This window comes from Coregonus clupeaformis, chromosome 3, assembly GCF_020615455.1.
Source record: "Coregonus clupeaformis isolate EN_2021a chromosome 3, ASM2061545v1, whole genome shotgun sequence".
Classification (NCBI taxonomy): domain Eukaryota; kingdom Metazoa; phylum Chordata; class Actinopteri; order Salmoniformes; family Salmonidae; genus Coregonus; species Coregonus clupeaformis.
Genome location: NC_059194.1, coordinates 8,027,262 through 8,040,376, shown reverse-complemented (window position 1 = coordinate 8,040,376; position 13,115 = coordinate 8,027,262). Strand labels below are relative to the sequence as shown.

General features: G+C 43.3%; 1 protein-coding gene across 2 annotated transcripts; it reads right to left on the bottom strand.

Annotated features, from left to right (window-relative positions):
• Positions 1-1,658: 1,658 nt before the first annotated feature.
• On the bottom strand, positions 1,659-11,832 carry LOC121541805 (hyaluronan mediated motility receptor). Of its 2 annotated transcripts, none has more exons than XM_041851121.2 (7): positions 11,531-11,832; positions 10,947-11,104; positions 10,196-10,389; positions 9,204-9,404; positions 8,953-9,114; positions 8,654-8,756; positions 1,659-1,698 (listed from the first exon to the last, which is right to left on the bottom strand). In XM_041851121.2, the coding sequence occupies exons 1-7, from the start codon at positions 11,667-11,669 to the stop codon at positions 1,687-1,689; spliced, it is 969 nt and encodes a 322-aa protein (XP_041707055.1). In that variant the 5' UTR covers positions 11,670-11,832; the 3' UTR covers positions 1,659-1,686. The 2 variants fall into 2 exon arrangements, with proteins under 2 accessions (XP_041707055.1, XP_041707046.1); XM_041851112.2 differs by lacking the exon at positions 1,659-1,698 and adding an exon at positions 7,516-7,837.
• Positions 11,833-13,115: the final 1,283 nt, after the last annotated feature.

Sequence of the window (13,115 nt, the reverse complement as noted above, 5' to 3'; positions counted from 1 at the left end):
CCATCCATCATTCGTTCAATTCTGACCAGTCCCTGCCGATGAAAAACATCCCCACAGCATGATGCTGCCACCACCATGATGCTGCCACCACCATGCTTCACTGTGGGGATGGTGTTCTCGGGTTTGCGCCAGACATATCGTTTTCCTTGATGGCCAAAAAGCTCAATTTTAGTCTCATCTGACCAGAGTACCTTCTTCCATACGTTTGGGGAGTCTGCCACATGCCTTTTGGCGAACACCAAATGTGTTTGCTTATTTTCTTCTTTAAGCAATGGCTTTTTTCTGGCCACTCTTCCGTAAAGCCCAGCTCTGTGGAGTGTACGGCTTAAAGTGGTCCTATGGACAGATACTCCAATCTCCGCTGTGGAGCTTTGCAGCTCCTTCAGGGTTATCTTTGGTCTCTTTGTTGCCTCTCTGATTAATGCCCTCCTTGCCTGGTCTGTGAGTTTTGGTTGGCGGCCCTCTCTTGGCAGGTTTGTTGTGGTGCCATTTTCTTTCAATTTTTTAATAATGGATTTAATGGTGCTCTGTGGGATGTTCAAAGTTTCAGATATTTTTTTATAACCCAACCCTGATCTGTACTTCTCCACAACTTTGTCCCTGACCTGTTTGGAGAGCTCCTTGGTCTTCATGGTGCCGCTTGCTTGGTGGTGCCCCTTGCTTTGTGGTGTTGCAGACTCTGGGACCTTTCAGAACAGGTGAATATATTCTGAGATCATGTGACAGATCATGTGACACTTAGATTGCACACAGGTGGACTTTATTTAACTAATTATGTGACTTCTGAAGGTAATTGGTCGCACCAGGTCTTATTTAGGGGCTTCATAGCAAAGGGGGTGAATACATATGCACCCACCACTTTTCCGTTATTTATTTTTTTGAATTTTTTGAAACAAGTTATTTTTTTCATTTCACTTCACCAATTATTTTGTGTATGTCCATTACATGAAATCCAAATAAAAATCCATTGAAATTACAGGTTGTAATGCAACAAAATAGGAAAAACGCCAAGGGGGATAAATACTTTTGCAAGGCACTGTACATATAGGCCTAGGGTTTCAAGCTCTGGTTGATTTCAAATGAAATTATTTAGTGATATTGAATTGTGTTTGGTTGTCAAAGCAGCCAAATATCAACATTTGAAGGAGATGTATGTTCTGCTTGGATAGTTCCATCTTGGCCACTGACTTTGTCACGATTCTCTAAAGCAGAACCCAGAAGCAGACCAGGACAAGGTGAGTAGACAGAAGGGGAGTATTTATTTAACGACTCAAATGTGGAAGCAGGATAATTCAGGAGACGGAGCAGGCAGCGGAGGTGAGTTGGTGGAAGTGAATAGGCAGATCCAACGATGTTACCGAACCCACCGACGACCAGGCAAGGGTGGAGTGAATGTTCCGGGAGAGTAACTGTAGACAGAGTAAAAGGAGGTAAGTACAGAGCAAGCAAAAAGTACAAAACAACAAAACTAACTCTAGAAAACTTGAGGCTGATACGCTGACACAACATACTGTTCATGGCTTACGATCCGGCAGGGAATGGATGTCAGGTCAGAGCTTATGAAGTGAAGAGGTGATGATCAGGACCAGGTGTGCAGATAGCTGAAGAGATGCAGGTGCGGGTAATCGAGAGATCTCCCGCCTAGCTTCGTCGCCCGGCAACCAGACAGGGTGCGTTCTGTAACCTTCAGGAAACAGACTCCAAGACAGAAAACAGGCAACTCAGGCAGAAACTGACTCAGGAAGCGGGATTCATGACAGACTTAGTCTGGCTTTAATTCCAATTTGTCTATAAATTAATAATTGATATGTTGGATTCACGTCTCCATCTCAACCAAAAATCTAAGTTAAAGAATAGGACAAAATATAACTTTATTTAAAATGCATTTAAAGTTTGATTTGATTTAGTCCTATTCTTACATTTTTGGTTGAGATGGAGACATGAATCCAACATAGTCATCATTTAATACTTTTTAGACCAACTGGATAAAGCCAGACTATGTATCTACATGGATGGAAGAATCAAAGCAGAAGATAAATCTCCCTCAAATGTTGATATTTGGTCGTGTTGAAAACCAAACCAAATTCAATATATCTTTTGAAATACAATATATAGCCTTTTAACTTGTCAACAAGTTAACAAATTATATGTAGGATTCACGTCTCCAACTCAACCAAAAATAAAAGTTAAAGAATGGGATTATGGAACTATCCAAGCAGTAGATACATCTGCTTATATGTTGATATTTGGTTGTGTTGTCAACCAAACAATTCAATATTACTTTTGTAATAAAGTAAATGTCCTAAAGTTAAGGCTATCTTAAAACTAATGTAACATTCAACCTTAAAATGAGTAACACATCCATGGCCACATTTTGAGGTTACTTTAACTATGTCTTCTTATGTAATCATATAAAGCGTGCATGTTCAAGATACAGTAGCATGCATAGGTCATCGCAGGTCTGCGGAGATCTTCACAATTGCTGTAATAATTTGCACAGAATCTCGAACGGCATTGATCACTTGCACCATGTATTTTTAATATAATCTCAACTGCAATCCAGGTCATTTGGTTCTGCTATTAGATGAAGCACAGTGATAACAATTAATCTGTGTATTGTAGAAATAAACAAAATATCGGACATTGTATTCCCATTTGAATTTTGCTGTGGTTTTAATGGTTGAAAGCGCAGTGATTCTTTTTTTCTCTCTGTCCCGTGGCAATGTGTGTTGAAATGCAGGAAGTTAGCCGGTGTCCCAGGGCCTCAAATGCAGTAGTCCGGCCCTGATAAATACCTATTTGTTAACCAGAAGAGCAACTTGGCTGACAAACATCATTTTTTTTGTCACTCGGGTCTAGACCCGGACCCGTTAGGTCCCGTCAGGTCTAGGTCTGGTTGTCGTCAGGTCTATTCGGGTTCGGGGCTGATTGTTCTCGGGTCCGTTCGGGTACAGGTCCCCCTTTAAAAATAAATATTGGGTCTGTTCGGGTCCGGGTCTAACCTTTTGGACCCGAGAAGACCTCTGCTACTGGCTAGCCAAGTCCCTGATACAAAACACTGTTGAGAAGTAAATGGGGAGAGGTTTTTATGAATTTTTTTATGTTCTTCAGCTATTGACGACCTGGTTAGTGTCAACACTGTGGTGTCAACATGTCTTTAAGACGGAACTGGACACTCTCCTGTCTTGTCCGAGCAAGGATCAGGACTTTGACATCTGCTACAGAGCTTTGTTTGGGTCAATGTAGCGGGTCCCAGACGTGAATGATGGAAGAGATCCAGCCAGAGTAAAAATGGCTTAAAGAAAGTAACATCTGCATCTGCCTTGTCTCATGTTTTTTTTTCTTACTCTTTCTTTCTTCTATTGTACCTCTCTTGCCATTCGGTTTGGAGCATTTTTTCCATCCCAGACAGCTGGGCTGAGTTAAAGACTGCTTGACGACGGGCCGACAGACAGAGAGACACAGATGGTTCAATTCTCATGTCACCCGTCTGCGTGGCAGAGAGGGGCAACAGGAGGAGAATTCACGCCCACCGCCCCCACTTCTCCGCCCCTGTAATGCCATGCATATTTTCACATTGTTAATATGGTCATTGTGTCACGCACCAGATTTTGTGCCCCTAATTTGATTTATTCAAAACATACTTCTTGGAAACCGTGTGAAGGCATGGGAGTGAGGTTTGCTGAATCCTGTTTTTTGGAGACCAATAAAAGAAATGGGCTCCCTTGCCTTCCCTTGAATGCCTTTCGGGGAAGAGGGTGAGCTGCGTCGTGTTAGCAGGGACTCAGGGAGGCTCAAGTTTTCCGATTGTTTTGCAAATGTTTTAGGGTTTGTTGTCATACCTAATTTTGGGGCAAAAGGGGAGGCTGCATTCCTGTGGTGGAAGAGACGGTCATCGGGCCAGTCAAGGCCCCCTCTCCTGCTGGGGAGTAGACTACTGTGTGTGTCGAACAGAGCAGCACAGCAGACTGAGAAGGTGGAAGTCCATAGAGAGACAGACAACCCCGCTGACAGGGGTAGACAGCTGGGAAATGTTGTAATAACGTTGCAGATGGGGGTTTGAGGTGTGTATGTGTGTCCTGACATACCCTTCTTTCATCTGAGCACCCTGTTGCTGAAGAATCTCACTCAGAGCACAGAGTTCATTTTCTATTCAACTTCACTAAGATGTTGTGAGGTAGCTGGTTGTGCACAGGGAAAATAAGTATATTATGTTCTGTTATAGTATATTTATGTCTATAAAGGAAATAACTCCATTGTTTTAACGTACATCATTAGTAAACTAAAGGGAAAAGTGTTTTTAATAGTGCCTTTATAAGTTTGAATCTGCTTTCCAAATGTATCAAGATGTCCAAATAGAATGTGTACCTTTTGGACTTTTATGAGGGAGATGAAATAAAAGCTTATCTTGGGTTATCTTGAATTCAACTGGCATTCCGATTCAGTGGAAGGTGTGGAGCAGAGCTCTATAATTGAAGACACATTTGAGAGATGTCTCAATGGTTGCCAAAGAGCTCCACAGACAGCAACACTGGTGCAAGAGAGACCTCTACTGGCATGACCATTCTTTCCTGCTAGCCAGATGGAGTTTATGCCACATACATGCCATTCAAATGAACCCCTTTTGAGGCTTACGACCTGGCTGACCATTTTCTCACCATCACAGCTATTCTCTCGGCCCTCTTCTACAAGTAGTAACACATTAGTGAATGCTTATACCCTATGGCAGACAGAGGCTTAAGTAAGTAAGTATACCAACAACTGCAGGCTTGTTTGCTACTGCACACGTTATGTCAACATTACATTTGGCATGTGTAACAACGCAGTGTTCAAAAAGGTTATGCAATGCTTATGAATGTTCTGTGTCATCCCAGTGAAGCATTGATACCTAGTATCCTCCTGCTTTCATCAATGCTCCACAGGTTGGTGGACTATCATCTTGATTTAAGGGGCCCTGAGAAGAGGCCTTACTACCACCATGATAGATTTCCCCAAAGAGTGGACGGGGTGGTAGGAGCGGTAGCTCAACTTGTTTTAATGGACAAGCGGAGAGAGGAAGGAAGAAAAGGGAAAGGAGAGGAGCGATAAGACATCCCTCCCTTGACATAAACGTCAGCTTTTTTCCCAGGATACTTAGCAGGCTTTCCCCTCAGTCCTCCTTTTATGGTTGAGAAACAATCCCAGTTGGGTATCAGGAGTGGGAGGCTTGGGAAGATGAAAGACCGCTGAGCAGAAATGATGCTTCAGAACCTGCCTCGCACTAAGGTATTTAGGCTCTTTGAGAAAATAGATCACAGATGGCTCCTAAAGTTGCAGGGGGAAATGTCTCAAGCCTGGTGCACCTTGTATCCTCTATGGGTGCCAGCCAGATGGAATGATACCTTGCTGTTTTCACATTCAAACGCAAGTTGAAATTATAGCACGTAACTGTAGTAGACAGGGTTCCAAAAGTGGCTCATAGAGGTATATGTTACTCAATGCCTGGAATGGCATTTGAAGGGATGGGTACAACTCAATAATGAATCCAAAAGGATTATAACAAGCTAAAATTAGAGGACTAGAAATCCAGAAGTAAGGGAATGTATCATACATTCCTGAGGGTCATATACATTCCTGAGGGTCATATAGATTCCTGCTAAATTGCAGACTATGGAAACCTACTATTATATTATGGTTTTAACCTCTGAGACTTTTTGTTAGGGATCTCAAAGTTTGAAAATAACACCTCATTCTCTTGTGATTTACTGACCATATGTGAGATTGGCAATTTATAACAATGAAACATGTTATCCGTAATATCACTCACTACCTCTTGCCAGGGTAAATACCCAATTGTGCTAAAACTAGGCCTATGGTACTCTGCGTGAAACGTAGAAAGCACATCTGTCTTCCAGACACACTAGAAGAGTTGGAGGTGTGCTAACATTCGTCTTATACAGCAGTAAAGGGAGACTTTCCTCCCCACCAGCTGATGGTTGTAATAACCAGCTCCGTCACTTCACCTTTGCACCCTGTGGCCTGGCTGCCTGACCCGTAGCAGGGCGTCTGGACCCCCTGGTCACCCCGTCGGCTGTAAAATAAGCTGCTGTCGCTCGCCAACAAGGGGTCAACGGTGTGTCAACAATCCTCCATCGAGTCACGAGTCCCCCCCCCAACCCCAACCCATTCTCCCTCCCGAAGCTCTGAAGGAGCCCCTGTCCTCTTTATTTGGAGAGCGCTCATTGAAGCTGGACAAAGGGAGCTGCTGAGGGTGAGGGGCTGTAGGGCCGACTTCTACTAGTACACTCAACATCAACACTAGAACTATCCTCACATGACTGGGCCACACTCTTGTTTTTCCAGAGAGACTGTTGTCACTTCGTGCGATGTCATTGTGAGTTTAAGACTTAGAATAACATCTTGTTTTGGTAGTGTTGTGTCGCAGAAACGTTCATGTTCATTGAAGCGTATCGAGCGTGGGTGTCACAGTCTGTCCGAGCAGCCCCTCTCCAAACCCCGACACCTAACCCCTTGTGTGTGTTTACTCACGTCAGCGTTAAACATTTACATATCCCTCTAAACACAGTGTCAAAAAACCACATAATTCCACTCTGTTTTGCATTAACAAGCAAACGACAAGTTCCTCTTTTCATCCGAGAGCAACAGACAAATTCCCCAAACATCCATAGTAATCAATCTGGTCTAACCAAACATGAGAACATGGCTGGACTTTCAGTAAACAACCTTCACCTCGGGTAGGGTGAAACCTCATCTGTAAGATTGGGTGGTATCAAACAGGACTCAACGTTTTGGCAATGTTTTCTCTTTAGTAAGCAAGAAACCTCTGAGAAGCCGTATGTCTGTGGCTTGTTAGACCCAGAGTTCAGGAATGAGTTGACAAGTGAAGTGTTTTCTGAGGAGGCACGTAGAGGCATTCCTTACATGAACCCTGTGTCCCCATAAATTGTCCTTTTTACAACAATCGAACAACTCCCAGTGTCAGACACTTCTATTTTTAACCCCTAGGTGAGGACTTCATATTTAGACAAGCAGGTCAGTAGACAAACATACATTTCACACACAGCAAAAGTCTCCGTTTTTTAATGGCTATATCCTGGTGTTGAACGTATATTATGCATTTTCCCTGGCTGCGACCAAGGTTAAACATAAACATGCTATTCTTGTAATACCTGTAATGGTACCATAAATAAACCCTATAAGGAGTACTCTGAGGTTGGATTCTGCATGGTCGGGTTATTAACTATTTATTATGTGCAAATTCGACTAGTTTCCAGATGCCACACATAGTTCATCCTTGGCTACACCTTCGCCTTCCAGAACACCTTTAGGTAATCTGACTTTACACACAGCAGCCGTTGAATCCTGCTGTGGTTGATATAGAAATTAACCAGACAATGTCTTTCAACAAACATCTGGTTAATTGTGAATGAGGGGAGTTAATGTGAGGATGTGTTGTGGTTCTCTACTCATCAGCTAGAGAGTTATCATCAGGATTGGCAGAGTGACAACAAGACATTCTGTGTTTTTATACGTTTTTACTTGTTGATTTACTATGTTCCACCAGTGTGTCTGAAAATAGACAATGACAGGAAAGTGTGTCCAAACAAGAAAACACTGTGCAGGGCCATAACAAAGGATAGACAATAGACTGTGGCAAAGTTGCAAATCACTCTCCAGTACAGTCATGGTCATGGAGTGGTTTCAAGACAGGTAAAAAAACAAAGACAAAAACAATAGAACGTTAGGAGTGCCTCCACTGGGTTGAAGAAAAATAGATAGATTTCATGGTCTTCTGACCTCAGGGAGGGTTTTGGTATCCGCCAACAGCGTGCCTCCCCTTAGAACGCAAAATAAACTATAGGTGAGTCCGGCCAAAAGGCAATGAACATAAACCACACACACACACAAGGCCTACACAATTTACAGTGAGAACATTCTGGAAAATTCAACATCTGCTCCCTCCCCGAACCTTCATGTAAGTAACGGTATGATATTTTTATCTCCCTCAAATGTAAGAGTCATAACATGAGTCTGTTCTCTGGTGTGTGAATCAACTATAAAATTCATAAAACAGTAATGCATTTAAGCATGGTCGCTTGTCTCACGTCCTATATGTCTCCTCCGGCAGTCCCTATTGCTTCGGCTAACTTCCTCTTCTCTCAGGCTCACTAGAGACTGCTGCCTGCATCATCTGCACTCAATCAGAATAATGATCTCAAAATGTGCACTCCAGAGCTAGTCAAAAGGGAACAAAGCACAGAGACCACTGGCAAACACCTCCTCCAGTCATTAGTCATCTCGTTCCCTTGGTTTGGAAGAGCACCCCATTGCCTGGAACACATCCATGCATAGCACAGACTGACTGAGAAAACCAGACAGAAATCCATGCCCAAGAAATTAAGGTTCATACGATTCCCCAGATCCTAGGCAGTTATATTACTCATGCCATGTCCATTTAGATCAGTGATGCACAACTCCCGTCTGTAGTTAGGGGAGATTAGTTGTACCTTCTCATTCTAAATCCAGCAAGTGGACTAGCAATCAAACTCACTGATTGGCAACACGCAGCAAGACGCAGCCCCTGAAGACCATGGCCCATGGTTCGAAGACCATGGCCCATGGTTCGGACAAAGGTAGTGTAGGCTATGCTTACTTGGTGGGGTGTGAACTGGCTGAAGAGGTCCTCATACAGCTTCCTCCATTTGTCCACCTGGGTTTGCAGGTCAGCCATCTCATCTGATTCCCATGAGGGAATTCTGCAGAATCGGAAAGGGAAGGGAATAAGTTCTCATGGACATGTGGGATTGAGAAAAGGCTGTGTTACCAAATACATCAACTATGTCTGAGATAACTGTTATGGGGCCTGTTTTGCTGTGTTACACAAAACTGACTGTTAATGGTATGACTGAGGAAGAAAAACTGATCTGGTCATTGAGGACAAATTGCTGATACCTGTCACAGTGCTGGCTGACTGTGTCCTCTAGGGGGAGACACAGCATCTGGGAGGGGCTCTCTGAGCCCTGTGAGCTCTTCCTCAGCTCTGCTACCTCCTTCTCCAACCGTTTCACCTGCTGCAGCAGAGCGTCCTTCTCCTCTGACAGGCAGTCTTTGAATCTGGAGGTTTCATTCAGAGAATAAATCTGGGGTTATCCACTGTCTGCTACATAACCAATGGCAACAGAGTGATGGTAGAGCATAGCTACCTCTTGACACAGCACATCCAGTAGCGCTGCTGTTCACACAGCCACTCAAACTGCTCGGCCGTCTCCTGGAGCTTCTTCAGGCTGCCCTCGTTCTCCCGCTGCAGTCCCTGCACCTTCCTCTGGTTGGCGCTGCACAGCTCATCCAGCTCCTGGCTGCTGGCGGCATAGCTGCACTGAAGCTCTTCCAGCTCCAATACCTTACTGTCAGCCGAAAACACATAAGAGACCCTGAACTTAGGTGCTTAGAAATGTTTCTAATTTGTGGTCTTAAAAAAATGTTGTGGTCTTAAAAAATACATTATGCATCATCCCTCCTGAATGTTGCATGAACAGCCAATATATCTAACCAACATGTAACCCCCTGGTGATGTCATTTTCGTGTACTATCAATCATGAAAACGTACTTAGAAAGTCTCTCTATGATTCCCCAGTTTATCTTTCACAGGCAAATGATGAATTTCAGCTTGAGGGTTTGAGCTGAGCTCATGTGAAACTCCCCTTTCTCTATCATACCCCTAGCGCAATTCTACCCCTGGAATCATGATGTGATAACGTATTCTGACTGTCAGCCAATTTTCCAAACTGGGGATTCAAAGTCAGCAAATTATAGCACAGCATGCTTAAGGGCGCGTGTGTTTTTGCTGACTTAAAATCACAAATCCAAACTGTTTTTATTTGACGTGTGACAACCTGACTAGTTGGAGATCTGTTCGACGTGTTTTTAAAACAGTTGGGACAGCTTCACTTGGCTCGTGTTTGTAGGAGATGGTAATCAAAAGTAGAAGAGTTTCATTAATTTTTATGTTTATTTACTTAGTGCACGCCCTTATCTGGACTGGCTTTACTTTTACAGTATGTCAATTTGTACAGCTGGATAAACCACATAGCTAAATACTGCAGCCATTAAAAAAAAAGTATGTCTTAGGTTTTAAACACACACACAACAGTGCCATTTACTTGCTCTTTCCCACAGTGCAGGGCAGTAGGCCTACCTGTGCAGCTGCGCCTGAAGGCCCTCCGTCAATGCAGCTCTCTGCAGGTCCTCAGTGTGCAGCTCCTCCACCAGGCCTTCCAGCTGCACCTCAGAACTCTGCAGATGCAGTAGCTCCGAGTTGACCTGTTCCAGCTGTAGGCCCAGCAGCGCAGCGTCTCTGGAGCTCTCCTCCACCACAAGATGCACCCGTTGCTGCAAGAACACAACCAGATCCTTGATGAGGGCCACATAGTCCACACAGACAGAAACACAAAGGTGTACACAAGAACACAACAGATACTGTCTGTATTCAACACATGCTATTGTAAGACTTCTCTCAGAAATGGGAGGAATATTCATGACATTCCCTCTATTATACTGTTAGTATTCATGTCATCCACTTGACAAACTCTGGAGATGTTACGAGAGGAGTCTTTTACAAAAACACCTATAGATAAATGTGGCTAGCAAGCCCATACTTGAGAATAGTTTAACATAATTAGGTTTTGACAGGAATGTGTCAAGGCAATTTTGTTTAGCTTCACTAGCAATGGAATGTATTGAGTTTTTTGCATTGAGATTCTACATGCTGCCAATTGAAGGTAGACCATTAGAAAGATACAGAAAATTGTATGACTTCTAATCCATGCAATTACACAATATTACATTAGCACGTACACTGTAATTATACTGTAGGTACACAGCTTCAGAGAATGAGAAGAGCCTTCTGTGGTTAACCAGTGAAAAAAATGGAAACAAGACATCATTACCTGTTCATGATGGACCCTGCCGAGCAGTTGGTCGTGTTTGAACATCAAATCTATGTTGACCTTCTCCATTTGGCAGAGCTGTGTGGACAGAGCCTCCAGCTCATTCTGCAGGCTCCTCTCTCTCGCCCTGGCCCCCAGGCATTCCCTCTCCAGCACTGCTGTACCAAAAGAAGACAACAGCCCTGTGACTGGAATGGTTATATTGTCCCCACATCAGAGGACAACTTTCCCTTACCTATTCAAATGATTCTCTCAGTCACTGTCCAGTAGGTTTGGACTTTGAACCCTGTAAAATCCTTGGTGTCCATTATATGGCTTAACTAGAAACAGTGAAATCATGACATCATGCACCCTGAGAATAGCTAACTCTGTTAGCGTATTGCTGTTCTTCTTGTAGAACTACACTTTATCTATTTTGCAATTGATTATGATGGTGACAAGCTTTAGTGTACAGTACATTACAATACATTGCTCAATGACAGGCAGATTCTTCTTTGAGTGAATAGCCAACAGACTAATAATCCAAAGCAGTTGATCTGTAAATCCTACAGTCCCATAGTGACCCAATAACTACCAATACCTACCTTTTTCATGTGTCAGGCGGTTACACTTAGCTGTCAGGTACTGGATCTGACTGCCGTCTTCATCGCTGTAGCGCTGCGCTCTGAAAAATCTCCTCATTTCCATCTCCCTTGTTCCCTTACTGTGGTTCACCTGTATCATTCAGCTTCCATGACTGTCAGAGCAAAAGGGCACGCCATTGATTTACTAGCTTCTTCTAGCTGCGTGACGCCCTCAAGACAGAGAGAAACTCCTCCCGTTTTAATATATCAGTGTTAGCAATAACACCAATATAGGCCTATTTCTGTCACTTTAACATTGAGACTGAATTGGAAAAATACCAAGAAGTGGGTGTCGCTGGACATACTAAGGATTTAATTGACAATTTAACCTTTCAGGGCCTAGTTTGTACAGGATCCAAAGTTATATGCAAATCTACCTAAATGGTGCCCCTCAGGCTGTGAATGTTATGAAATCTAACATGGTAATTGATGGACAAGTTGTAGCTAGCAGGCACCTTTAGGTGCGTATCTAAACTACACCCTGGAGCCATATACAAGTACCTAACTAACCTTCTGGTAAAGAACCTTAAAACAGGTACCTTATTCTGAACTTCACATTCATATTTTGGATCTTATTTCGGGGGAGTAAAATCCATATGTTCCTAAATCAGAGTTTCCTAGAGAGGTCTTGTCTGCCTGGCTATTTTGTCAGCTTTGCATTCGTACAATGACTGTAATTGCTATTTCATTATCTAATTACATGTTTTATCCTCATCTGAATCAAGGGGGGTAGGCTATGTGGTTTTATCCATCTGAACAACCATTGATCCATTCACACTGTATAGTGTAGGTATCCAGTATACAGTTCTGATGCTAATATGAGCGCAACAATGGGGACATCACTGCACTGAGTCTGGGGCTTTTTATAAAGAAGTCTCAGCTTATGCGCGCCTTGTTTCATATGTCAGTTCCTTGCCAGGTGGTGGAGACAAAACACAGCTATTCCTCCTGTTAGTGCTTGACTATCTGCTTCCACGTGTGAAGGTTAATGAACATGTCACTCACTACCTTATAGCACACACACCACAGTGCAGAATGTGTCAAAGCAACTGGATAGAATCAATGGTTTGATCCTCTTGTGACATCTGAAGGTTTCATAGTCAAGTAAGAACCCATAAATAAATTAGGCTCTTCAAAAGTCTCATACTAAATAGAACTAGGAAGTGTTGATATTGTAGTAATTATGAATAATTCATTCAATGAGAGGATGTCCTCCCGAGTGGCGCAGTGGTCTAAGGCACTGAATCGCAGTGATAGCTGTGCCACTAGAGATCCTGGTTCGAATCCAGGCTCTGTCGTAGCTGGCCGCGACCGGGAGACCCATGGGGTGGTGCACAATTGGCCCAGTGTCGTCCAGGGTAGGGGAGGGAATGGCCGGCAGGGATGTAGCTTAGTTGGTAGAGCATGGTGTTTGCAACGCCAGGGTTGTGGGTTCGCTTTCCAAGGGGGGGCAGTATGAAAAAATATAAATAAATAATGTATACACTAACTGTAAGTCGCTCTGGATAAGAGCGTCTGCTAAATGTAAAAAATACAAAATACAATG